A 27611-nucleotide genomic window follows, 5' to 3' on the forward strand; every position below is an offset into this window, starting at 1 on the left:
CTAAAAAGCAAGCAGTGCGTAAATGTCCATGTGATCTGCTGATTTCAGTGCCAGACTGGTGGGGAGGGAAAGTTTTAGGTCCTTCTCCTGCAAAGTCCCACCTTTCTTTCCTCCCCCAAGAAAAAACAAGCAGCTATGTATGTGTGGCAGTAGCCGTGTCAATGTCGTGAATTTTCTGCTTTGCGGATGAGTAATTCTGCTTAGCTTTCCCAGAGTCCTGACTGCCTTGGCTTAACAGCAACATGACTTGCACAGGATATGAGCTTGCAATTAACCCTTACAAATGTATTCAATTTGATACTGTTCAAATAGCTTGTATGATGTGGATTATGTGATTGAGTGGTATCAATTGCCTCCTTGTGTCCTTTGAAGTGCAACAGACTCAAGGGAAGTTGTAGCTGCTCAAGCCTGCAAAAGAGTTTTGACAGTGTCCATTTATCCACTTACCTCTGGAACTGCAAATTCCGTGCTGAATCTGCAAACCACTGTTTAAAACCACACTTGTGCAAGGATGACTCCGCTGTTTTCTCTCCCCCAATGCATATGGGATTGGCTTGCAGGAGACCCACATTGCTGCTGTACTTTGCTTCTAGTCTGTTTTGATAAATTTGTTTGTTAATTGTATGCTAAGCTGCGTTCTAGTGTATATTTTTGAGCAAGGAAAAGGACTTTGGGGTATAAGCCAGCCTTGTGTTTGAGCAGCAAGCCTTGCAATAAGGAAGCTAAATGACGATAAGCGTTCTTTTTTGTATTTTGCTGAGATTAGCACTTGGCTTAACCCATTGCTTGTTTCCATAGTGACTCCATAGTAACTGTTTTAAGAGCTCTGAAGTTTATTCAGGCGTTTCCAGGCTGACTTTTAATGAAAGTTTTCTTTGAGCTAATGGTGTGGCTGTCATTGACTCCCAGTAGAATGGCTGCCACATTGGTCCTATGTGGTACAATCCGGACTAGTGTGGTGGAAAGTCATGCCAACTGCACATTTTTGACGTGCTCTGTGCAAACAAGCCCTTGGGGGAGGATTGAGTGGCCTCTTGCTCCTCTTTATGGGGCTGTGATTAATTTTTTTCTTTTTAAGTAACACCAACAACGTTGTTCACTTGATCTGGGAATCACATTTACAAAACTGTTTATTTGAGGTGTTCATGTTTCCAGATTAATTTCGGGCATTCAGTTTACAGATGTTTGGAAGTTTATTGATTTCACTTTTTTTTGGTGTTTATTTGTGTACATTTGCTACAAATGTAAAATGCTGATTGTAACAACACTACTTGGTAAAAACCTTCTTTCTCTTACACCAGCGTGCTCTCTTCTGTCTGTGCTGTCTTCATCTCTTCTAAATAATGTCTGTTCTTGGAGTGGATTTTCCAGTCCTCTCAGGTGTTCTGTCTTATTTTGCAGCCTGATGTTGCCTTTGGAGTGGCATATGCAGGATGAATGGGGGGACCCCTTTCTGTTCTGAGTTTTGATGAACTTGTGGCAATATGATGGGGAACAAAGCTGGTGCCACTGGGAGGGGAAATGTGTTCTGAGGGTTGGTCTTGGAAGCATAAGCTATAACAAAGAAGGATTTCTTCTGATGACTCACTTGTAGCCTTGTCCACAGTCTCCTTGTTAACCTTGATAACCAAACTCGGCAGACAGTGTTGCCACTGCTTCTGATACCTCACCAAAGATAGATTTGTTTCTTCAGCAATAAAATGCTTATTAATATGGAACCTCTTTCTGGAGGTAACTGGTGCATGTGTAGTTGATGTACTCAGACATGTATCTGAATTTCCCAGTTGTAGCTATGAGCTCCTTTTCTCTGCAGGCCTTTGACTGCAAGGCTGTGGGAGGTGGATGGGCTTACGTGAGCAGCAGCCTCTTGAGGATTCTTCATTGTGCCTGGAGACAGGGTTTGGAGAGAGCACTGCAGGAGAAGAGAGAGAGGGGTATTATAACTTTGAAGCCTTGTTGGGCCTTGCAAAGGGGAAAGGGAGGGTTTGTAGCTAGCTTTTATTTGGTGTAGCTCTAATAAAGGGAAAAAACAACATTGCCTCAAGCCTCCAAGCTACATACAATTCGAGCTGATCTGTTGACTTGGTATTGGATTGTTTCCCCTGCATTGGCCAGAATATGTGCAGAAAATGATTGTAACATATTTGGGTATTGGGCCCTTAGCGCACTGAACTGCTGTCTGCATGGAAATGAGATAATGTCTTGTCTTTTCTTGCACAACAGCTTGCCCAAAGCTAGGATGTGCCAGGGATGAGCAAACAAGTTACGCAGTGATTCTGACATGTCAGGTATTTAACAGAGTTTGCTGCCAGTTTAGTAATGTTTAGATCTTTGAGACCCTTTTCCAGTGGCATCTGTTAGAGAGAGAAAGAAAAGAGAGAATGAAAAATAAATCTACTGTATTACAGACACAATGAGTTCTGGATCAAAGTGGGATGGGTTTGAAAGGTGATGTTTTCAATTTTGCTGGCCAGAGGGGTTGTGACTCGGATGGCATGGGTAAACAATGAGGAAAGAGACAGTCCCTCTGGGAGTCAGTGTCTGACTTAACGAGCCAGCAGTTATTAAAAGATGAATACAGGAGAAGTGAACCGTGCTTTCTGGCTGGTAGCATGTCTTTTTTCTTCTTTCTTTTCTCCCTTTCTCTGGAAGATCAAAGGCCTAATTTTAGAACAAGCCCTATTTAAGGACTGTTTAGCCACTCTGTCTGCTTTACTCTTGTTCTAGAATAGTGGAAAATAATTAGAGCTGGCAGGATCTCCCAGTGTCCAGAGCTCATCCCTGATGCAAGGCAGGAGAGAAAAACAAACAAAAAAAAGACCTCAACCTTTCCTGTCAGAGGTTCTGTACAATTTGTCTCTGCAGGGGGACTTCCCTTCCCCTCCCTCAGCTCTTTGAGTCTTTCCTCATGATCAGAAGCTGAACAAATGTGACCTGTGACTGCTCCTGGTGTTCAGCAGAGCTATCTCCTCCTGATCTATGCCTTCTTGACGTGCTGTAGCTGCCACGACTGGGCAGAGTCCTCTTCCTGAGACTGGTGCCGAGTACAGAGTTGAGTGTTGTTTTATGTGTCTGGATTATACTCCTGTTCATGCAGCCCGACATGATGATCAATTGTACTTTTTCTACAATAGCATGAGATTATTTGGTCCACTTTAGGCTATGAATTAATATAGTCTGAGATCCTTTTCTGATAACTGGCTGCTACTGCCCTGCTCTGGACCTGTGTAAGACAATTTTTTGCTTCTGCTCAATAGGTCTTTGTGTTTCCTCCCATTACATGGCCCCCTCCCCCTTTTATCCGCCTCTTCTCCCCCTGCCCTGAGGCTGTTTTTCTAATTTGTCAAAATAATTTTTAATTGTAATCTTGTTCTGCAAAATTTTGAGTGGCGATTGTCTGACAGTGCAGTAAGTTTGCCCAGTGCCAGCTGAAATACTGAACGGTAATCGGGGGGAAACACACTGAATGTAAGTGTAGTTTGAGAGTGAGCCTCTAATTACCCCATGAGAATGCCTTTTTTTTTCCTTTTTTGTTTCTTTCCTTTGTGTCAACATTTCACCCAGTTTCCTTTAGATGATGTTTCCATAGTCCATATCACTTGATACAATGACAAAATCCTGGGAACGCTTGCCTATTCAGAATGAACTTTTGAGAGTAATAGTTAAAGGCTGTGTCAAGTTCAGCTCTGATGGTGTAAGGAAGCTGCGCTTGCTGCAGGCACTCTGTGCTGCCTGTTAAAGGCATTTATCAAGTGAGGCAGTCTGATATCAACACTGCTGGCTGCCAGGTAAATCTGTCCCCTCGTGTGTTTTGCAGCACCAAGGATCTGCATTGGTCTGAAACTTTTGTCTTCAGGAGGGGTGAAGGGAGAATCATCTGTACAAAACCTCTCTGCTGGAAATTGCTCAAGAGGTATTTCAAGGGGGGCAAGGGTCTGTGTGTCTCTTTGCTCCTTTACACGGCTGAAGCTTAATTGGAAAAAAGCCGCCGATAAGGGTACACTGTGTGGAACTAGAGCAGAGTTAATTCATGCAGAAGAGCTTGTCTTGCAAGTGGGAGTGCTGAGCAGAGGGAAGAAACCTCCTAAAATCCTCTCCTAACTTTCCTGATTCTCTGTACCACACTGTGCTGGTGGGTGCTTCTCAGCCCCCTGGGAGCAAAGTGGGGCAAAGCAGGGCAGGCTGCATAGCAACTACACTGCGAGGTTATAACAGTTCCCAAGTGGGGCAGTAACAAAATCGATTTTTCTCCCCTTCGGCTTGGCAGCTCTCCAGGTGCCTGCTCTGGCACAATGAAGTGTGTAGCTGGGGAGGGAGGGACTTTCGGTTGATGGGAGGGGGTGATACAAAGAGACAGAAGTTTAATCATTGAACTGATCACACTGGATGGATTTATTTCTGGACTCAGTTTCCCAGGAACTCCACTATCTCACTCTGGGGGAAATGCCTCAGCTGAAGTTTCTCTAGCTCCAGCTTCGTGAATAAAGACGTATCGCTTTGGAGTTACAGCAGCTCTGTCACTACTGACTCATCTGCTTCAAGAAAATGTTTGCCGTCCACTTGATAGCTTTCCATTTCACAAAGCTAAAAGAAGATCAAATAAAAAAGGTATGTAAGATGCAGTGTTATCTGATTCCTATTCTGAGAACTTTGTTACTCAGATACTGTGGGGTCTGCAGTCTGTAATGCAGACTAGATAACGACATTATCTACTAAAGCCATACAGCCAAATAGGATAGGAAGTGTTTGGACCCTAAACCATCTGATGAGCATGAAAATAGGTCTGGTTGGTGCTTTTCCCTGCACAGTTACAAGGTCTCTTCCAGTAATGGAGCAAATGATCTTCAGTAATGAAAAGTGGTGCTTAAACTTTATCTGGCGTGGTGTGGTGTAGTCCAGAGGGCAGAAAGGAACCTCTTGCTGAATTGGTTTGTGAGTGTAGCGTGAAGAATGGGATTTCTAAACCTAAGTAGGAATCAGAGTCACTCCCATTGTATCAGGGGTAGGAAAAACTCCTGGGGTCTTTGGGCCAGGTCTTCTGGGACTTGAGACAGCTCCAACTAGTTTTGGTGTGGGAGAAGTGCCTGCGCCCCCTCTCTGTTTATCCAAACCTGGCTGATGACTCTGATCTTTGTAGATAAGACCTTTAATTGTGGTCTGAAAAGCTCAAGATGGCCCAGATCGGAAACCATCAGTACTGGGAGTGAGCTGCCTAATGGCTGCTCTTCCATAATGTGCTTTCATGGCTATGCTGCAAGGGGTTTTTTGCTCTTCATCTTAAGACCACCTGCGATCTGTAAGCTTCTTGGGTCAGAGGTCCTCTGGTTTCTAGATGTGTCCCCTGCGGGTCCTCTGTTCTCCTGGCATCTCCATTGAGTGCTTTCTGGTGGCTCTTGCTGCTGTGCTCTGTTCTCTTGTTTTCCAGCCAGCCGGAGGTGGGGCTGTCTGCAGATGTGTGGCTGTGCGGGAGATCCGAGGTCCTGCTGGGTAGATCTGCCTGTGCTGCTGAGCTCATGGTCAAAGTGAGAAATGCTGGCTTGTCTTCTCTGTGTCCTTGCTTAAACTAGGAGTGACTTGTTCTTAAGAAAATGGGCTTCTTCCACTAATTCTGCCTTGAAGAGAAGCGTCCCAAGAGAGGTCCTAGCATCTCGGCAGTCAGATGTCTCTGACTCTCTCTGTCTCTTAGTCATAGCCCTTTTATCCCCAGGGTTTAATATGATCAGAAGGGGGCCATGATGCTCTTTCCTTGTATGAGGATCTGATCTAAGATCTTTCATCTGGACAATGCTGTTTCTTCCTACTTTTTACCAAGAAAGGGAAAGACCTTCTGGAGTTTTGCTTGGGTGGAGTGCCCTCTTCGGAGAAACATCAAGAGTGTAGCTAAGGGAGGACTTCTGTGAAGTAAGGACAGTGGAGAGGGTTTCTGTCAAAGCCATTTGAAAAATGAAATCTTTCAGCTAGGTGAAAACTAGCCCTGGTGAAGGGAAGAAATCACATGCTCTTTAGATTTCTCTTTTAAGAAGCCCGGGGTAGGCTGTATGGAGCAGAGCTGATCTCTCCCTCATTAGAAAAACTGAATACCTTCCCACCTCTCCCTCCCCAGGCTTTTTTACTCTCTGGTGGCAAGAACAAGAACCTACCTGCCATGAAAACAGTGCTGGTTTAATAATTGAGGCAAAACTTAAAACCAAGGATTGTCCTTGTGCAGTGTGAGGCAGAAAGCAAGACAGAGTTTGGTGTTGCACAGCCTGTCCGTTCCTGTGTGTATAAGTAAGTGGTATGTGAGCAGGCCCTTGCTCTTGGCTGTAAATCAGATTAGAGAGTCAGCAGGCTTTCCTGAGCTCTGCCTTATCAAGTTCCTTGGAGAGGACTGTCTCCTCCTATGGTTGTAGGTAAACAGGGTGGGGAATGGAATTTCTATGGGGATGAGGGAGCTAGTGTGTATTCTCTGCAAACAGACAGAGTAATTTTTATTAGTTTAGTTTTTTTTCCACAGGGACTTCTGTCACAAGGTTATTGGGGTCTGTGTGAGAGTGCATGAGTGCTGTATGTCTCCAGTTAGTGAGTTTTCCTTTTTTTTTTTTTTTTTTTTTCCCTTCTGGTATGCATCTTGTAGTTTAAGACTTTCTTCTCTGTATATGCTTTGCTGTTAGGTGAGAGTTGGAGTTACTTTCAGAGTCCTGGCTCTTTCAGGTGGATCATTGCTGACCATCAGTTTAAAATGGGACTGTGAATAGGTAGTTAGTTTGTGCCTCATTAATGTAGGTGGCCAGTCCAAATTACAGAAGAGGCCAATTTATCTACAACAGGCATTCTCCACTGTTTAAACAATGCTACCTTTTTGTCAGTGGGACTTGTTTTGTGCATGTTTTCCCAACCCTTCAGACTTCCCTCTGTAAATGGAATGGATGAAAGGCTCTGAACAGTTACAGCAGTGTAATAATGTAGTTCATGGTGCAAGAGGTGTCTGTGCCAGTGAAGCGTTGGAAGCTGTGCCACCTCTCTCTCTCCAGCTCACTGCCTCTGCCCTGAGTCTCATGTTGTGGGGAGTAGGGCGTTAACACAGATTACCTTCCAGGGGACATCCAGCTGTTTGGAGTAGAGAAATGTTATGCCTGCATCATGTTTGTTCATACAGCACAAAGTCTGGCTCCCTGGTGGAAAACAACTTGGATGCTGGCAGATTGTTATTTTGCAGCGTTAATCCCTTGTTGTATCCAGCTGTGCAGTTTCTAGGCCACCTCACTTACACCCATGTATCCAGCCCTGCAGGTAAATGTTGTCCAAGCAGAGTGTGGTCCTGAAGAAGAAAACCTTAAATTTTGCCCCAGTGAAGCTGTACAGAAACACTGGCTGGCTTCTCTACCAGTTTATGAGTGTCTATTACTTCCCAGATGCTTTTGATTCCCTGAAAATTTGACTGGCTCTTATTTCTATTGTATGCTGCGAGTTATAGAACCTTAAGAAAGGATATGGATTGCACCCAAAAATGTGTTTTAGATGTAATCCTAGAATCACAAGAGAATGGAGGGCAGATCTGGGGTGAGAAACAGGCTTGGAGCTCCAGCCTGACATGCCAACAAAGTTAATTGTCTGTGGAGCAAAGCAGTAGCTGAATAGATGTTTTCAGGTTGTGGCTGACATGCTTGGGTACTCTTGGCATTTTGTAGACCAGACTCGGAGTGTTCAAATTCTCACTGGGTCGAGACACTGCAGTTCTAGTTCATTAGATGTGTAGCTGGAAAGGATGGTGTAAAAACAGATTGTCAGGGTCTCAAGCAAGTCTCCTGGGCTTATGTATGTTGGTAAGTTACTGAGTCATCAGAAAAGATGGCTAGCGTTCTGGCAGTAGTTCACCAAGGCTGCACTAAACATTTTCAAAACAAAGTTTTTTGTAAGCATAAATGTTCTCATGATGTCCTGGAGCTTGTTTGCACTGACAATCCCCATGTCCATCAGGTGGGTCGGAATGAGCGAAGTAATTCTTATGCAGCATAATGCAGAGGTACTGGAATTCAGGATTTTCAGATCCTTCATGCATGGCTACAAAACTAGCACAAGTGGCTAGGAAGTTCCTGCATTTTCTCTGCTTGCAAGAAGTCTCCCAAATATGCAGGACAGTCCTTCTGTAGTGCGAAAGCAGCGCTCATCCCAGCCATCTGCTGAGTGCTGAGGAGCCTGCATGCCTCTCGAGTAACACCTTTCATCTTTCCAGGTTGACAGGTACCTGTATCACATGCGTCTCTCTGACGATGTCTTGCTGGACGTGATGGCTCGCTTCCAGGCTGAGATGGTGAAGGGCTTGGGAAGAGACACAAACCCCACAGCAACAGTAAAAATGCTGCCATCATTTGTGCGCTCACTTCCCGATGGCTCAGGTGAGTCCCCGCTGCTCCATCACAGCAGTGCTACTTTAGGAAGATAAGGGGTTGCTGCCAGCACTCACAGACCACACAGCAAAGACGCAGTTACTGCCTGTCTCATGTTGAGAAAACAGGTGTGTATTGAGGAGACAACAGCTTGGGGTAGTTCTGTCAGAGAGTTTTTTCCCTGCACCAGGTGGATTTTGACCTAGTGCTGCTTGTTTGAGGAAAGGACCTAGTAAGTGATCAGAAAACAGCTTCTTTCATCTGCACATTTGGCTGTACCTATCAGGCCTTGCTGCAGGAGCTGTGGCTGGACACGGCAAGGGCAGCCTCTACAGCCCAGACCCTGCAGTGCAGTGTGCTGCAGGTGTGGCGATGCAGGCAGTGCTGTAGCCCTGGTGTTTTTGGAGCTACGGGGAATGCAGGATGCTGGGATGCTGCAAAGTGGTAGCAACGTTGTGTTCTCAGAGCTGTGATTCCTGGCTTCTGACAGCAGAGTCTGTACTGCTTTCTCTATTGCTTCAAAAAGTGATCCCCTTCTGCCCTTCCTTGCCTTCTGCATTGGGAAAACATGCTTCTGGATGGGGTCTACCGGGAAACAGCCTGCTCTGCTGCTGTAGCTAGATCCTTGCTTCCAGTTGCCCCTGAGACTTAAACAAGAGGGAGAGAGTGCAGTGGTGTCCTCTGGAAGGATGTGTGGTGAGGTAGGATCTAAAAGCCTGTCTTGTTTGGAGAAGTGTACGTATCTAAAATACCTCTTCTGTCTCAGCTGTCTCCCAGCAATAGAGGCTGACAGAAAATGATGTTTTTCCCAGGTTTAACCAAGTCTCTGAATGTGTACAGGACTCTGTCTGGCCTAGGTCAGGACTCAGTGTATAACAGCTGTTCATGCAGAAAACTTAAGAAAAATGCTTTGTACCTAATTTCCATAGGACTTTATTCCCTCTGAAGGTAATTTTCCTACAATTAAATGAGAAATAACAGCTTTAATGGCATAAAGGGAACATTTGGAGGCTAGTCCTTTGAGATGAGGGATGTCTGAGAGAAATTATGTACAATTCCCTCAATCTGCCCTCTTGGAACTGGGCACTCTTCCTTTTCATCAAAGAAGAAATATTAGCTTAACCCTTGCTATCTCTGTGACTGTCACTGGTTCCGAGGTCTTACATGACACTGACCCTGTCCTGAAATAGCAGGGAGCACTTGAGGTCAGGAGACTTGGAAAATTGCATGTAGTGTCGTCACTGTTGCAAGACTTCATGTTCCTCATGGCCAATTTTGGACAATCCTCTCCTGGCCTGCGTGGCCTTTCTGCTGTGTCAAGGACATGCTGCAGAGTCAAGTTGGGCTGTGTCTTATTGACACACCACCTATTTTAAGTATCACATTGATTTTTCTGTTTTTGCTCTCTTGCAAAATCCTTCTTGGTAACTTTGTTTCCAGACAAAACTTCCAGCAGGTTTAAACACCTCAAACTTGGCTGGGTTTTCCCATTTGCAGTAGCAACGAACTTTCAGATTTTTTAGTGCCCTAAGTGTTGCCACCTGAAATGACCCATACGGGTCATCATCAGTTTTTAATCATTTAGGGATTAATGGTCTGACTAATGTCACAGTTTACTGAGTAGCCCAGTTTGCCTCCTCACCTTTGTGATACCTGACCATGGTATTACAGGTAGAATTTCCTGCTTCCTTCCCTTTCAGGGACAGATTTGATAAAATTTAGTCAGGTGTTTGGACTGTGGAACAAAGATCATGCGAGGCTACGCACATGGTACTGCATTCTCCTGTGGGGAAGGGCCTTTTCCTGTGCGTGGGTAGAACAGATAATTGCTTTATTGTAGCAGTGAGGCCAGACCGTCCTTCCATCTGAGAAGAACGTGTTTGAGCTAAGAGCGAGCTGCGTGCTCTGGTTGGCTGTGTAGCAGCTTTGGGCCTCTCTTGCTGAAAAGCTTATTCCTCTTTAGCTTGAAAATATGCTGCTGTGGAAGGAGCAGTGTGAGCAAAAACAGACTGCTAAATAAAAATGAAATTAGCTACAGCACAGCAAGCTAACAGGAGGGACCTGGTACCCTTGCTTAGGATTGCCAGCTCTCAGCCTCCCTGCTGGTACTCTGACCATAGTGAGGCCAGGGCCCTGGGCTGTGGCCTTCAGTGTGGCATCTGGGCCACGCTTCCTGGCCATCGCTGGTGACGGTTGCCCACTTGTGTTGCAGAGAAGGGTGACTTCCTTGCCGCTGACCTGGGTGGCTCCCAGTTTCGTGCCCACCGGGTGAAGGTGTTCGATGACGGGAAGCAGAGCATCCAGGTGGAGAGCAAGTTTTACCCTACCCCCAAGGAGGTCATACAGGGGAATGGAGCCGAGGTAGGGCATGCAGGGTCTTCTGGGGTGGTGCTGTGCTTGAGCACGTCCCTGCTGGATACAGCCCGATTCTGTCCTCTGCTTTCTTCCGCAGCTCTTTGATTATGTTGCTGACTGTCTTAGAGATTTCATCGAGACCAAAAACCAGAAGGAGAAGTTACCTCTTGGCTTTACATTTTCTTTTCCATGCAAACAGACCAAATTGGATGAGGTAAGATGCAAAAAGAAGTATTATTGATAAGCCTAGCTCCTTGCAGAACTCAGAGAATCTATTGCATGGGAGTGTTACCCTGTGGTCTTTTTGTGGGGTCATGTTTATATAGCTCTCTGAAGAAGGCATGGATGACCATTAGCATTTAACTAGACTTGACTTACTATTCAAACACTCATTTCTTGTCTCAAGGCAACATGGTCTTTAAACTAGAGCTATTCTTTTACTTAACCAGTACCCAATTCCATAGTAACCATGTGCCCTTGTATGAAGACTGTTAGACTGTAAAACACGTACTTCTGTGTCCCGAAGCGTGTTTCTTTTTTAATCACTCTCACTCAATTTATTTTTTACTATGCTAAATAGGAAAGACCCATAGCTGAGCTGTTCAAGAAGCTGCATGGGGAAATGAAGGGCTGGTTGCAATTATTTTGTGGGTTCTTATTTTAGCCGCTCTTTATTTCTATGGATCTGTGTTTTGGGTCCCAATCCTGCAAATGCTTTGTGCTTAGTGCTACTACTTTGTGATGAGCATCAGGAAAGCCACATGTGCTTTAAACAAAGTGCAGGGCGATGCATTTGCAGGATTGGGACTTTATTACTGTACCTGTTCATTTATGTTTGTACTGACAGGCACCCCAAGGTGAGATGTTCTGCTGTGACTTATTTTGGCCTGCATTTTAATATGCAGAGAGACATAGCAGGCTTCTCCATGGGCTTTGGTCTTGGCTGTCTTTGTGGCAGGTTTGTATGCTGAAGTTGGAGCTCTTGGGTCACTGGACTATTACTTTGCAGGGGGTTCTTCTTGCTTGGACAAAGCACTTCAAAGTTCGAGGAGTTCAGTACACGGATGTGGTCAGCTCTCTGCGCAAGGCCCTCCAGAAGCATAAGGCAAGTTTTGTACCTGCAGGAGGTGAACTTGGGTGGCCTTAGACTGTCCTTCAGGAAGGTCAGCTCTTGGTGTGTGGGTTGTTTTGGGAGCTGTCAGATGTCCTTCAAGGACAGCCAGTAACAAATGTCCAGCATGGCTGTATATCTAGTAGATCTGTCTCTTCCTTGGAGGTGAAGCCATGGAAGGGGACATGCAGCTGCAACTCAGGCTGCCCCAGGTCAGTCTAGCAGTGGTGGCACCTGCACACTGATGAACTGGGCTGGCCGTGACAGTGGAACAGTATGGCTCCACTGTCTGAGCTAAAGGGAGTCTGTTGTGAACCTATTCATGCTGTGTTTCATAGCCTGGCCTGTGGGATGAAGGTTGGGAGGGGGAAGCTAACATGTCAGACTGGCATACCTTACTCTACCAGGATTTGCGTCTCTGCTTCAATCTGCAGGATGGAGTGATTGATGGTAATGAGGTCATTGGTAAGAAATTATTAAATCTGCCCTTGTACGAGTGTATATCTTTGAATAACATTGTTTTAATATTTTGGAAAGCCTTGTTTTTCATGTTCAATGCTATTGGTAACACCACCTAAGAAATACAAAACATATTTCCCTATCTTGGCATCTTCATGTTAAAGAGAAAATGCCTCTTTTCTCACACGATAAAAATCCAACCTTCATTTTGGTTCACTTCCTTCTCTGCATCAGTCTTACTGTAGTTAGCAGGATCAAAGGACCTGACACTTCTTGGGTGAAGTCTGTCCCTCTGCTAGTGTTGGCATCTGAGTTACAAGAACCCTTTGGTGGTACTTTATCAGTTACCTCAGTGTGAAAGAAGAACTGCATGGCTCTGATGGAAGGGCTTTTTACTTGGGTGTGATATTGGTGCACGGCCTTGTGTTGAATAGTTGCATTTATGTATGTATATTTCCTGTCCCATTTGGTGGGATCTGCTCAGGGGGTAGGATGATGATGTGGTGCTTAGGGACGTGGTTTAGTGAGTTAGGTGGTGTGGGTTGATGGTTGGACTTGATGATCCTTGAGGTCTTTTCCAACCTTAATGATTCTATGATATCCTAGCATGAGCGAGCTACCAGCATGCAGTGTGTAAGGACATACGTGAGTGCTAGCAAGTCACAAAGTTCAAACCAGTAAGATGTTGCTTTTCTGGCAAATGAGATTAGATTGGGGAAAAAACAAATCATGCAACCCAAGATGCTGTCTGGCCAAACACAAATTCAGAGATGTTCTTTACTTTGCAGGGTTGTGGGGATAGTGTTCTAAAAGGAAGTAGTGTGTCTTTCAGCTGAAGAGGTTTCTTGAGCAAGGCCTTCAAGGAACAACCCTGGAGTATGTCTGCATGCTGTTTGTTTAACACACAGGAGGCTTTCTAAGTTTTTTTTTTCCCTGTTAATCACCCATCTTTATGCTATTAGGACTTAGACGTCAATGTTTTGGCACTGGTCAATGACACTGTGGGAACCATGATGACCTGTGGATATGATGACCAGCACTGTGAAGTTGGACTCATAATTGGTAATTTTTTCTGTTTGCTGAGTAGTTTTGTTTTGTTTTTTTTTTTCCCTCTCATTTGTTTAATCCTACCAAATCTGGACTAGAAGGGAGTGTCCCAGTACAGGAAAGAGCAATGGTCAGATTTTTAAGCGTGGCTGCCTTCTGTAAAGCAGCTGTTTTTATGCTGATCACATTGCCATCAAATACCACAGTCCCCATTTTGACTGGGTTCAGTTGTGACCAGCATACTAAACTTTTCTGATGACTCCATAGAAAATTACTGCTTGTCCAGAGAAGGCTGAATTCCTCTCACATCTGGTAATTAGGACTAACTACAGTTTCCACAATGTTTCCACTTTGTGCACAGTGGTGGCTTTTTTAAGGCACATAGAAGTATATTTGAAAAAGAAAAAATGTTTTTAGCCAAATCAGCCTTAGATTAATTTCTAATACTTTCACTCACTGTGAAATTATTATTTAGCAAGTGCAGGCGGCTTGATGTTAGCATCCTGTACCTCAGGGTTCTGTATTCATATTTTCTTCCAAAGACAACATATTGACTTATTCCCAAACATGTGGACTTAAACAAAAAGCAAACCTGGGTCAAACAGGTAATTTATCCACACTGGCTCCAACACTCACAGGGACTGGCACCAACGCATGCTACATGGAGGAAATGAGGCACATCGATCTGGTGGAAGGTGATGAAGGGAGGATGTGCATTAACACAGAGTGGGGTGCCTTTGGAGATGATGGTGCTTTGGATGACCTCCGCACAGAATTTGATCGGGAGCTTGATCTGGGATCTCTTAATCCTGGAAAACAATTGTAAGTGATTCCCTGGCTGATTTACGTTTGCTATCAGAGTTCTATGAGTGCGTTTCCAGCACATACCAGGAGCCCCTTTGGAACAGGAATCAGGTTGAGTGAACCTGAATTGAGTTGATCCTGGTCCTGTCCTATCCAGACCTTTCCCTTCTGAGAAGGGTGGGTACCTTTCACACCTCCCTGCCACACAGGCCAAGGAATTGCTGCTGCAGTTGCTAATGTGTTGTTAAAAATAGGTGGTTGCTCTGGTGAGATGCTGTGGAGGGCTAAAGAAGGAGGAGGAAGGTAAACAAATGGCATATTTAAAGCCTAGTTCATCAAAACTGCTGCTACTGGCTGAATGGCTTGCAAGTCTTGAAAATTATCTTTAATTACTCATTTATCTTGAGGGGCTGGTCCTGGGTCCCAGGACCTCAGGATAGCATCCATCTACAACTTAGCTCCCAAACCCCTTTTTTACATGTTTAAATGTGATCAGACTGCATAAGAACATAAAATGCTCACACCTGCACTTTCCGTAGGTCTGGCTAACTGGTGGACACATGTAATCCTTCCTTCTGTCTCATTCCAGGTTTGAGAAGATGATCAGCAGCCTGTATTTGGGGGAACTTGTAAGACTCATTCTCCTAAAAATGACGAAGGAAGGTCTACTCTTCAATGGGAAAGTGTCAACAGCTTTGCTTACGAAGGGCAAGATTGAGATGAAACATGTGTCTGCGATGGAAAAGTAAGAACCTGCGATATGCTGTTTGAGAGTAGCTGTTAGTCTTTCACAAGCACAGCAATGATAATTAACATGTAATTATAAGCTGTGAGTACTGGGAGCAATCCTGAACTGTTCAACTTGATTTTGCTTTTGCCTAGGAGAAAAGTTGATCTTTCTCTAAGTAGGAGTTGGTGGAAGATAAAGTGTTAGCAAAGTACCACAGTATCAAATGTATTGTTAACTATCACAGATGCAGGTTGTTTAAATAACCTCTCTGGAGAACCGAGTACATGGGATAATTGTTGCAGTTTTCAGCTTCTGTGGTGTGGGAGTACTGGGGTTGTGGAGATGTGCTATAGATGCTGGATCAGATAATGGATGTTTTGAAGAGGAATCCTGGTCCTCATTGTTACTCCAGGAATAATTTTCTTTATTGTATTGAGTGAAGCTGTACATCTGTTCCTGTGCTTTCCTTCTGTGGCCTAAATATTTTATCCTGTTCTCTTCTTCACTAGCTAATTGGTATGCCTCACCAAAACCCCAGGAAGCAGCCTCTTAAAAGTCTGGTCTCTTCCCTGGGTACTTTTGTGAATAGTGTGGGAAAGGCATTGGTTTATGGGAACCAATTATGATGCTGCCTGATAGATTGTGCCCTGGTCTTCTCTTTTTTGAGCCAAGGTGCAGATATTGATTTATGTGCTGCCTTAATATCCTTGCATTAGATGATGTATTCTTTTGTTCTGGGGTAGATATAAGGAAGGTCTGAGCAACACAAAAGAGATCCTTACAGAGCTGAACCTGTTTCCCTCTGAAGAAGACTGCATCGCTGTTCAGCATGTCTGCACCATCGTTTCCTTCCGCTCAGCCAACCTCTGTGCTGCTGCCTTAGCAGCCATACTGACCCGACTGAGAGAGAATAAAAAACTGTTAAGGATGCGAACCACTGTTGGGATTGATGGGGGACTCTATAAAACCCACCCCCAGTAAGTAACTAAAGAGGATTAGGTAATTGCTGGCATCATGTTGGTGTTGCGAAGAGTTTCCATCTGCATGTTTGTGTGGCTTTTCAGAGACCTGCTGGTTTTGCTGCAGCGTTGCGGTGAGATATGGTGGAGTGTGGAGGATCAGGCTGGCTCTGTTACTGCCAAGCTGGCTCAGGCGCTTTAGAACTTGGAGTGGGGTGGGAACAACATGACACATGCACTAGTGGTGTCTGGGGAAGATAACTGATTCCTCAAATGATTCCTGGGCCTCCAGGGCACTTGTGGTTCACTGTGGGTTTTTTCTTTTCTTTCGTTCTTTCCCTGCATACCCCCCTCACCAGTTTTTGAACCTGTGCTTTCCCAAAGTGCAAACTTTCCCACACATTTCTCCCAAACTAGGTGGAAGCCTTATTCCATGTGGAGACTCTCACCCTCTGTTTGTGATTGTGACTCTCCACTATTGCCTAGCTCTTCTCCAGTGTCCCTCTCCCTTGGCACTTGTTTAGAAGTATCTTCACGTTCCTGTAAGCATACAGGTTCTGCAGAAGAGCCAGAAATCAGGATCATTCTACCCATCTCCTAGACCAGTTTCTGACCTTGTGCTGCTCTTGACTGTGCTTCAGCACTTGTGCTGTTGGATGTGTGCATGTATTGGCAGTGTATGTGAAATAAAGCATGCATGAAGTTCCTGTGAGAATCTAAATAAACTCTTTGTTTCTGTAGATATGCCAAACGTCTGCACAAGGTGGTGAGAAAGCTGGTCCCGAACTGTGATGTTCGGTTCCTCCTCTCTGTGAGCGGCAGTGGGAAGGGGGCTGCCATGGTGACAGCAGTGGCACACAGGCTGGCCGCTCAGCGCAAGAAAATCGATGCTGCTCTTGCACCATTTCTGCTGTCCCTGGAGACCCTCAGAGAAGTTAAGAACAAAATGAGGACTGAGCTGGAATACGGGTTAAAGCGAGAGACGCAAGCCAGTGCCACAGTAAAGATGTTACCCACATATGTCTGTGGGACACCCGATGGAACAGGTGAACTAATTTCCTGATCACCTGGAGGTGGTTCAGGAAAGTTGCTTGTCTGTTTTCTGTGAGGAATATGCCAATTATTCTGGCAAATGTCAGGGTGATTTATGTTGGCGAATTGGTGCTTCCTGCGATGTTATCTGGGTGGCCCTTCAGCCTCGTCCTAGCAGTCTGATGAGATAAATGCCACAGGGAGCAGTGTGCTGTCATTGGCACAGATCAAGTATCTTGGGGATGTGTAGCAGAGTATGCCATTCTGATGGCAAACGTGCTATGAGAAGCACCAAAATTAAATACTTTTCTCTTACAGAGAAAGGAAAGTTCCTTGCCCTTGATCTTGGAGGGACAAATTTCAGGGTTCTACTGGTCAAAATCAGAAGTGGGAGAAGAAGATCAGTGCAAATGTATAACAAAATCTTTGCCATTCCTTTGGAAATCATGCAGGGGACGGGGGAAGAGGTAACTTCCAATGAATGTTTAACTCACCCAGCCAAGGCCTGTTGCACGGGATTACCATTGAGATTTATATGATTTTTCTTTCCTTCCAGCTCTTTGACCATATTGTCCAGTGCATAGCAGACTTTCTGGAGTATATGGGGATTAAAGGCGCTCGACTTCCTCTGGGCTTCACCTTCTCCTTCCCGTGTAGGCAAGCCAGCATTGACAAGGTAAGAACTACAACACAGAATGGGTCAAATGGCAGCTGTGCATCTGCTTGGTAAATGACGTCATTTTGGGTGAGGGTGACTTGTTGTTTTGGAGATTGCCAGCAAAAAGCTATTCTTTTAAATGTTTTCTTCCAAGTAGGACTTCACAAGGTTGAACAGATATATATGTGTGTGTGTGTGCATGCAAATTAGTCTTTGGAGAGAATATTTAATCTGTTTTATGGGGATGGGGATTTTATTACTCTACTCTGCAAATTAGTTGTGTTTCATGAGAAAGTTGTTATCCTTTATGCCTGCGGGAGGTAAAACTTCTTGTATCTGATAAGAGATGGATATTACTTGCTTTGATTCTATAAAGATTAAGCCCTTATGACAGTGAAATGACTACATATTTTTAATAGCCCAGGAATCTCTTATGCTGCCTTAACTCTTCAATGGCAAGAGATAACAGGTGCCTCCTTCTGCTTGCTCAGCTCCAGTCGCAGGGTGTTTTCCTAACTGTGCTGCTCAGCTCTGCCTGTATAATTTCTGTACTACATTAGTTTCTTTTTGTTGAATGTCAATGGGCAGAACTGAGCTTGCATTTTCAGCTTGGAAGGGTGGATACATATCTTCACCTTTCCAGATCTGATGTAAGAAAAAAATAGAATGAAGGAAATGAAATTCAGGAAGAAATAATTCTCAATTATTCTGATGCATTTCCAAAGAGGGTGGGGGAGGTTCTGCTGCTTAATTCTCATGATATATGTAGGATATTGAGGAGATGAGAGACTGCTATTTTATTGAATATTTTCATGTCCTGGTGGGTTTCACAATAGCTTCTAGTCTGCTCTGTCTCAGTTTTCACATCACTGTTGAGAGTGTAGCAGTAGTGCTTGTCTGTTTGTAGGAACACCACTAATATGCCTTCCAAACCTACAGCATAGTATTTAGGTCTTGACAGTGATGAGGAAACAAATTCCACAGTAGTGGTGGCAAACTGAGAGATACACATCTGTGTCAGGGTTCCATAGTATGTTGCCCTGTGTGTTCCGTCTTTTACTGTTGCTAGAGCTTGAGGCTTTTCTTAAGAGCAGCTTTTTCTCCCAGTTGCCCTCTTTTTTTCTTGTTTGGACAGACAGTCCAGAGCCAGTTACCACGTGGAAGGCTAATTACTTCATGTAACCTGGAAATCTGCTTCTGTCAGACCAGGTCACTGTCCAAAAAGAAACAAATTAGTGTGGCCTGGAGTAGTGGGATTGTACCAAGTATACTTCAGTAAATGAGCCAAAAATTAACAGTACATGTTCATTAATGTTTGTTGGGTGTCTAATTATTTACAGCAAAAGTATTTTTTACAGTCTTTCCCCCACAGGTGATGCAATGGCTATGGGCACAGGACGTGACATGAGAAGGTTTTCCAAAAGAGAGTGTTGGAAGGCACTGAGTTAGCAGTGTCTTGACAAATAGCTGAGTAAACCTGGACTTCCTACCATCAGCATTTGAGTAACATAATACATGTGCACACACTCTGCACTGGGCACTCACAATAACCCGTCCAGGGAAATACATTATTTAAAAAAAAAAAAATGGGGGGAGGGGTTGGAGACAAGAAAGGACTGATGCTTGGAACGTAGTCTTCTCTCTATCTTCACTTATGATTTTCTTCCTCTTCTGTTTCAGGGAACGCTTGTGGGATGGACAAAAGGTTTCAAAGCAACAGACTGTGAGGGGGAAGATGTTGTTGATATGCTGAGAGAGGCCATCAGAAGAAGAAATGTGAGTTGTTCTTTTCTGCTCTTTTTTGGTGTATTTAATGCACCCTCCTGCTTCCTCTGGGCCCCCACTACTGATTGTGACTTGTGTTTTAGGAGTTTGACTTGGACATTGTAGCAGTGGTGAATGACACTGTTGGGACAATGATGACGTGTGGATATGAGGATCCAAACTGTGAGATTGGCCTTATCGCAGGTACAGTAATATTGAAGTGATATAAGAGGAGAGCACGTATACAGGTGCTAGGCTTCACACCCTGTTTTGCAATTTGACCTTTTATTTGAGTTTTATGTGTGGTGTTACTAGTCAGTTGGGGCTCTTGGCAGATTTGTATGGTATTCAACAGAGAACATAACACCTGTAGCAAATATGATCCTGAGCCTGTTGGACTTTTGATCAAATCTCTGATGATGCTTAACAAGTGTATGCATGGTAGAAGAATGGGAACAGCAGATAGAACATGAATCCTTGTTTTGACAAGTGTATTGATATTTCCTATGTAGCCAGGTCATAGGCCTTGGAACAAGAAAATATTTTTAAAAATCTGAATTAATTCTTTTTGGGCTTTCTAGGTGATTCCCCCAGTAGCTCCCCCCAAGTTTTTGGACAGAAATACATCTAAGCATGTAAGATCTGGAGCCCCAGTTGGAAAACAGACACTTCTGTCTGGCTAAGTACACCAGCTATCTCATTTTGTCTGGAGAACTGGAATGTATATTAGTTAATGTAACCCATGGTGCAAGTGATGAGGCCCTGTTCCCCAAATAATTTCAGACTTGGTAGCTGCTTGACTGGCTGCTAGGCTCTTGGCAGTGTTTGCTTTTGGGAGCGTGCTGTCATGCAAGATGATTTGTGGTGCGTTACAACCAGACTGACAGGAATGATTGATCAGTGCTTGCCAATGACGGCCAAAGCCATTTCTGACCTGTAACAGAGAGTCTTCATTCCTCTGTGCTAGGAATTTTCTGCTCAGGACCCATTTTACTTGGTAACATTTTGTTGTGATAAATTACAGCACTCTTAGTGTTACTGGCTAGCACTTGCTTCTGTAAGATATGGAGAGATCTTTGAAATTTGGAATATGGAGGAGAGAACTTTTAAGATGATTGCTGCAATCGTCTTCCATATGTTTTAGCTGCTACTTCACTTTTCTGGCTGAAGGCTTGTAATTTCTTTCCTCCTAGGAACGGGCAGCAATGTGTGCTACATGGAGGACATGAAAAACATAGAGATAGTGGAAGGGAATGAAGGAAAAATGTGCATTAATACAGAATGGGGAGGATTTGGTGACAACGGCTGCATTGATGACATCAGAACAAAATACGATAAAGAAGTAGATGAAGGCTCACTAAACCCAGGGAAACAGAGGTAAATGTGGTGGTCCTGATGCTAAGAGCCTGATGAAGTCGGTCTTCAAGACACACTGGCTGCTTTTTAAAGTGTGTTTAATGAATGAATAATCAGAAAGGAAATGTTAATATTACATTTAATTTGTTGCATGGTAGGTAATGCAGTATCCAGAAAAAAACCAAAGAGGTACTGTTGTTTCTGATTGTTTCTGTTACCACAGCACTCTTTTCACCTTAGGGTAGCTACCAAACAGTGCAGCTCTTAACTTTTCCCTGCAAAGTGTAGGCCTTGCTGTGTTCCTCCTCTTGGAGTGTTTTTTCAAAGGTAAAATACATCTTGTGTAAGAGGATAAACTGAACTTGACTGTTCTTCATTTGATAAAGACAATGTTGATGGCATATGGCTCACTGGGGAATGCATGGAGGGGACAGGGAAATGTTTCACTTCAGTATGGACTCTGGCTTTAACTCTATGTTCTGTTTAATACTGCAAGTGTTTTTCCCAGTTCTGTTACCTTTTAACATAGGTAAATAGGTTGTAATTAATGTTTGCACTTGAAGTCACTGCAACAGATTTTTGATAGTTGAAAGACGGAGTTCAGTGGCTATTGCTCTGCAAGGTTTTACTGCTTTTTTGAGAGTTGATAGGATGTGTACACACTACTCATGTTAAACAGAGCTAACATGCCACCTCTTTAAAAGCATACTTTTTTTTTCTTTTGTAACATAACAGGTATGAAAAAATGACCAGTGGCATGTACCTAGGTGAAATAGTAAGGCAAATTTTGATTGACTTAACCAAACAAGGACTGCTGTTCAGAGGACAGATTTCGGAATCGCTCAGGAAAAGAGGCATATTTGAAACAAAATTCCTGTCTCAGATTGAGAGGTAAAGTTGTTAGATTTATATGTTTTAAATCCTTAAGGTCTTCTGGAACCTGGAGAAAACGATCTCCTGCAAGTGTGTGGAGCCCTTTCCTTCATGAAGTCGAATACAATTTTCTTCTTTGCACACTCCCACCCTCCCCCAATCCCCAGAATAAAAGCCAAAAACAAGGAATGGGGGAGTTCCAGAATGATTCTGTAGTTGTTTTAATTATCATTTGCTGTCCACACAGCTGTGTTGTCTTGAGTGCCTTAAGCATCAAGCATGATAATACTTGGAGTGTTTCTTGTAGGACTTAAAATTGTACTTACGTAGAAAACAAAAAGTCAGTGATATATGAATGCTCCATGAGTATGTGTTACCTAAGTATTTGTGCATGATTGCAGTGGTCTTCCAGGCTATTTGAAACACTTTCTGCTGTTGAAAACTGTGGAAGGTAGTCTCTCAACCTTGAGATCAAAAATAATAAAGTTACATGGCTGATATGGCTCACCTCCCTCCTGACTTTCAGAGTTAGGTGAATAACTACTGTTTGTGCCTTCTGGAAATACAGTCTAACATAGCAAAGGGCATGCCAGGAGCAAGTTTTCAATCTGAATTCAGACTGGAATCTACCTTAGAACAACTGGAGGGTGTTAGAGTTGGAGAAGTGGTCCCATTTGCTTTGAATCATAGCAGAGTCTCACCTGTAAGACTTTAATTTGCGTGCCTGCTGAAACTTCCCCTAATGCCTTCCTGCTATATGTGTTTTCCTCTGCACAGCGACCGGCTTGCCCTCCTCCAAGTCCGGCGAATTCTGCAGCAGCTCGGCCTGGACAGCACATGTGACGACAGCATCATTGTGAAAGAGGTGTGTGGAGCTGTTTCAAAGAGAGCAGCCCAGCTTTGTGGGGCAGGACTGGCAGCTATTGTGGAGAAGAAGAGGGAAAACCAGGGTGTGGAGCACTTGCAAATCACTGTTGGAGTAGATGGGACTTTGTACAAACTCCATCCACAGTGAGTACCTTGGTACCGCTTCCCTTTGCTGTTTGCTCATTTCCACTGTGAAAACACACCGAGCTGTACTAGCTTTCTGCCAAGATGATAAAAAATGAGAGAGGGGATAAAGATCTAACATATTTCCTTACATCCTGACATTTCCCTTGGCTAGACAAAGGATCAGAAATTGCAGAGTCAAGTCCAATTACCACTGGGAGGCTCTTTTCTCTGTGGTGTTGAGTGGACTTGTGCTTCTAACATTTATTTTTCCAATGATTTGGGGGATTTCTGCAATATCTGGGTGTCCCAGATGGAAAGCTGTGTTGAGTTTTTGGAGTTGGGTCAATATTTTGTGAGCAAGGCCTAGAAGTAGATGCATTAACTTCTGAGCTGGGAGAAGAGAGCCTTGATCTCTAAAGGTAAGGGGGATGTCTGGCATCATGCTGAACAAAATTAAAGTGGAGAAAGAGAAATTAAAATCTAGTTGTATACAGAAACTTGTCTCTTTCGTGAACAGGACGAAAAAGAAACAGAAAGGGATGCTGTGGAGAACCAGTGGAAGATGCTGGCTGAGGTTATGGTTCCTTGCTAATAGATAAACGTAAAGATCCTGAACCAGAAAGCAGCTGCTAAATGTTTTGCTCTCTCCCTTTCTTTTCAGTTTTTCTAGGGTCCTGCGGGAAACAGTGAAGGAACTGGCACCACGGTGTGATGTGACTTTCATGCTCTCTGAAGATGGAAGTGGGAAGGGCGCTGCCCTCATTACCGCAGTAGCAAAAAGATTGCATAATATTGGGCAGAAGTGAAAATGAGAGCTCAAGTCATTTCAGCACTGCCAGGCGTGTTCACTAGAGATTTGCTGAGCAGTGATTCAAGGTAGCTTTGCCAGACACCAGTACACAGGTACCTGTTTTTAGTGAGCAGCTGGGTTTGAAGCAACCAGGATTGTGGATTTTTGTCCTTGGATAGCTTGGATCAGGTTTTTCTGCTCCCCACTGGCATTATGTCTTGGCATACTGCAATCTACTCAGTTCTGTACTTCCTGCAATGCATCTATAATGCACATGGGAGAGTGAAAACCAACCAACCAACCAAAACAAACAGATCAACCCCAAATGCATCTTTTTACAATGGCTTAGTTAAACTACTGCACCACAACTGAATTTCTCACCAGTTTCTTAGGATTTTTTTGTGTTTTAGTTTTGACTTCGCCTGGCTGAAGGAAGACTAAGATCCTGGTGTGGCACTTATCTAGTGGACGTGTTTGTTCAATGCTTCACAGGCTTTACAATAAATCTGCAAGTAAAATAAATTAATGAGCTTTGGTCAGTGAAGCTCCTCTAGCACTGCTACACTGATTGCAAGTGTGTTGTATTGTAAAACTTCACTGAGGACAGGAGGCATGTTTAATGGATGAATGTAAAGGAAAAAAAAAACAATTCCACAAAATATCCACTTGTATTAAAATGTATGAGTGCATTTGAGTGCACGTAAACCTAAACCAATGCTGGATGGATTCTGACTGTGACTGATTCTTTCAATATTTGGAGAAAGAGAGGATGTAGAAGTAGCTACAGGGTCTGCTATGTCTATGTCAGAGCTACCTAGAGAGTATTAAATCTGTTCATCTTTAGGCCGCCAAAATAGCTGTGTAGGGGGGGAAAAAAAAAAAGCATCTGAATTTCTGACATTCTTCTCCTTTTTTTCCCTCAGTTATCTCTTGCCTGTTCATGGGAGGACAGTTTCCATTTTGTGGGAGTTTATCCTTGTTTTTCATTTTCTGTTGCCCACTGCTCTGCCTGTCTGGAGTCTGTTGTAAATAAATCTGTGGTGCTGTGAGCCTTTGCTTCTCTGTCTAGTGCCTCTTCTGACTTGTGGGAAGAACGTGCAGCAAGTGGGAGCTTTCTTTAAACCTATTTGTAACTGTGCTAGGCAGCACTGCGGTTATGATGAAGGTGGCTTGTGGATAGGGCCTGTCAAATTGCAGACAAATTTACCTGTTTCTCAACACTGATAAAGCAACATCTTATTTGTCAGTAGCATGTCAAAGGCATGCACAAACCACGAAAATAAGCTGTGCCCTTCTGTGACCAAGTGTCCCTTACCTGATTTACCCATCTCAGAATAAACTGAAACAATAATATGGTACAAAGAAGCAGTAAATCTGTAGCCTGCTGTCCTCTATTCTCAGGTATTCCTGTATCTCCTTAATCCTCTCTTCTTAGGTATTTGCTTCCTTTCAGGCTGGCGGTAGAAAGTGGGGCCAAGAAATGTGCTGTAAGCCTAGTTAGGTCAAAAGTAACTGTAGTGCAGGGGGATAAGCATTTGGGTTTATGTAATAATCTGTAACAAGGCTGATGGGTTTAAATTTAGCAATGGCAAATCCAAAATTTGAAGCTACAGACCTTTCCTGTTTTGTAGTTGTTAAAAGAAACATGTCAACAGCTCTGTGTCTGTGTCAGAGTCACTGGATGGGTAAAAAGTAGTACTTGAAAATAATTTTCACTTCCGAAGGAATTCCTCATGGTGCTGAGCTCACTATACTGAGCTATTGGGAAGAGACAGGTTGTGAACTCATACCACATTTAATGTTTACCTCCTTTTGTCAAGAAACTTAATATTTTACTTTTTTGAATATGTTTCAGAATCCACAGAACTGCAGAAACCAAAGCTTGCTATGTAGTGGGGGCAGAGTTACTTGGAATGTATGTTTTTTCCTGGTGATGAACAGGCTAGATTTGGAGGGGCTGGGTATAGAAGAAAACATCTATGAGGGGCTATGTGGGGTCTAGAACAGCTCTTCTGCATTGGCTGTTTCTCACCTTGGCACTCTGAAATCTTGTACAACCTATGTAGTTTTGGGTCCTTTTGGGGGAGTGGATTATGCTAATCTCTGAAAGTGCACCTGTGGATAAAGTATGTCCCTGTATACCTGGAATGAGGTGATGTGGATTTGCCCCAGGTCAGCCATGTGAGTATGGTGCAGACTATCTTTTGCACTTTTATTCTGAATTCTGTTCTTCACAATTGGAATGCAGATCAATAACAAAATAAGGTAAGCCCCTTGCATGGATGTTTGCTTTCAATTTAGAAGGAAATCCAATATCGCTTTGATTTTTCTTTTTAGACTTTTTTGGAAATTAAATATTTGCACAAAGTCAGTTTACACCTCAGCTGCAGTTATTCCTTTTCTGCAGTAGGTTAGGCTCACACAATAATATTTTTTTCCATCTGCAGTTTTTTTCCCCCAGTGAATCTGTGGGTGTTGTGGAATCTGATCACATGAACCTGAAAGTGCTCACAAAGTGCTCGGCAAGCTACAGCTCTCGTCGAGGTCCCTAAGGCCCAGGACTTGCACGCTCTTGCCTTTTCTGCAGGCTGCTGGCTGGCTCTGAAGCCCGGCAGCTCCCACATGGCCCTGATACACATCTGCTGGGCAGGGACATGGCATCCAAGCTGGGAAGGCTGCTGGTTTCTGAAAGAGAATGAGCAAAAATTCATTGGGCAGCCCTGGAGAAGGGAAGCATTGGCTACTGTGGGATTTTGTTGGGGGTACAAACTTCACTCGTAGTTTCCCAGGGATCCCATAAACACGCTGACACTTTCAGCTGACTCTAAACCAGAACATTCTCCCTCCGGGTAATGATGCAGCATCATGTTCCTGATTATGGCGACACATGGAAACTCAAGGACTGTTGCAAACTTACAATCTCACTTGTATAGATTTTAAGCTACTGAAACAAAATCCTTCTCTGCACATTGTATGTGGTGATTCAGTTTAAAGCTCTAGATTAAAATAAAAGTAGAGGCCTTCCATTAAATGTAACACAGCATACCCTATGCATACAATTCATCACATGAAGTTGTTAGTCAATTTAAAATAAAATAGATTCTTCTGGTTTCACATCTTAGATGTGCTTTTCTGCTGCTTTTGGGGTAGCTTTGTGATGCTTCATTTTTGTGTGGTTTTGGGTTGATATGTTTAGTACTTGAATTTACTGAATTTGTTTTGATGCTTCTTGAGGTTATGAATGTCCTTTTCCAGATCTGAGTCATACATTTGATTTGTAAAGTTGAAAGATCTTTAAATCACAGGTGTGATAGAAGTCTTACTGGGTGAGGTACTAAGGTTTGTGCTTTTCAGAAACTGTTAGTAGATGGTTGCAGTTACCCTTTCCTCTGTGGGGAAAAGATGATCCTAGACATGTTGGTTTGCCTGTTTAGAGAGATATTTTGGTGGCTACAGATTTGGACAGCGCTGGTGCTTGACTCGTAATCGAGAGAAAATGCAGTAGCAGCTTGGTGGTGACATATTCCCTTTGTCACTCTGACAAAGTTCAAGAGTAAATATAGGATCATGTGTAAATCCTTGAGAAATCCTGATTAGCATAATCTCCCGTTTTGGGAGGTCAATATTATATAGGATTAGCAGATTAGTGTAAAGGAGTTTGGGGCCGACATGTAGGTAATACCAAAACGAAAGTAATGTTGTGATTTGTTTCTTTGTGCTTGGTGAAATGAGCTGGCTTTTGTTTGGGGGTCTCGGACACAATGTCACCGTAGCAGTAGGTGGAGAGGGAGAGAGGCAGGGAGCAAGGGAGACTCGGTGGATGATATCTAGCTGTAAGTAAACTTACAGTTTCTCTAGAAAGGACCTCATCTGCCTTAGACTGTTGTTCAGGACTTATCCAGAGCATTTCTCAGACTTGTTGAGTGGGTAGCTTGTCAAGTGTTACATATATATCTATATATTTATATCTTAATTAAAAAAGACCTATTCCTATACATGGGTATGGACAGCCTGTTGGGGTGAGAGTGAGAAGGGAAATCACGTCTGGTTTGTCCCAGAACTGCATCCACTCCGTAAAGCTGATGTAAAGCAAGATATACAAACACCAAAAGTTTTAATTAATGTTTTCCCTTCTCTCATTAATCCTATCGCATTGCAGGCGCACACTGAAGCTGCTGTAAACATGATGGGTCATGTCTGTCTGAGAGGGGAATGCCAAAATAATTTTGATCTTGTTGCATGCTTTTTAACATGCCCCAGATACCAGCCCCTTCCCTACCCAGCCTTATGCTTTGTGCTCTGTGTCTGAGG

The 27611-nt window shown here is 43.6% G+C and overlaps 1 protein-coding gene across 1 annotated transcript; it reads left to right on the plus strand.

The window, feature by feature from the left end:
* The first annotated feature begins 4545 nt into the window (after positions 1-4545).
* Positions 4546-23817, plus strand: HKDC1 (hexokinase domain containing 1). Its single transcript, XM_010081432.1, has 18 exons — positions 4546-4608; positions 8216-8378; positions 10582-10730; positions 10822-10938; positions 11734-11829; positions 13257-13356; positions 13980-14163; positions 14735-14890; positions 15619-15852; positions 16576-16880; positions 17185-17333; positions 17423-17542; positions 19205-19300; positions 19393-19492; positions 20482-20665; positions 21380-21535; positions 22295-22528; positions 23172-23817. The coding sequence occupies exons 1-18, from the start codon at positions 4546-4548 to the stop codon at positions 23314-23316; spliced, it is 2751 nt and encodes a 916-aa protein (XP_010079734.1). The 3' UTR covers positions 23317-23817.
* Positions 23818-27611: the final 3794 nt, after the last annotated feature.

Source organism: Pterocles gutturalis, unplaced genomic scaffold, assembly GCF_000699245.1.
Source record: "Pterocles gutturalis isolate BGI_N339 unplaced genomic scaffold, ASM69924v1 scaffold26284, whole genome shotgun sequence".
In the NCBI taxonomy this organism is placed as follows: domain Eukaryota; kingdom Metazoa; phylum Chordata; class Aves; order Pterocliformes; family Pteroclidae; genus Pterocles; species Pterocles gutturalis.

Excerpts from the sequence above, each read along its gene's own strand:
- HKDC1 (XM_010081432.1), top strand. The coding sequence starts at position 4,546 with ATGTTTGCCGTCCACTTGATAGCTTTCCATTTCACAAAGCTAAAAGAA. Across the intron at positions 13,357-13,979 it reads TGAAGTTGGACTCATAATTG|GGACTGGCACCAACGCATGC; the intron begins GTAATTTTTTCT and ends CAACACTCACAG. Across the intron at positions 14,891-15,618 it reads CATGTGTCTGCGATGGAAAA|ATATAAGGAAGGTCTGAGCA; the intron begins GTAAGAACCTGC and ends GTTCTGGGGTAG.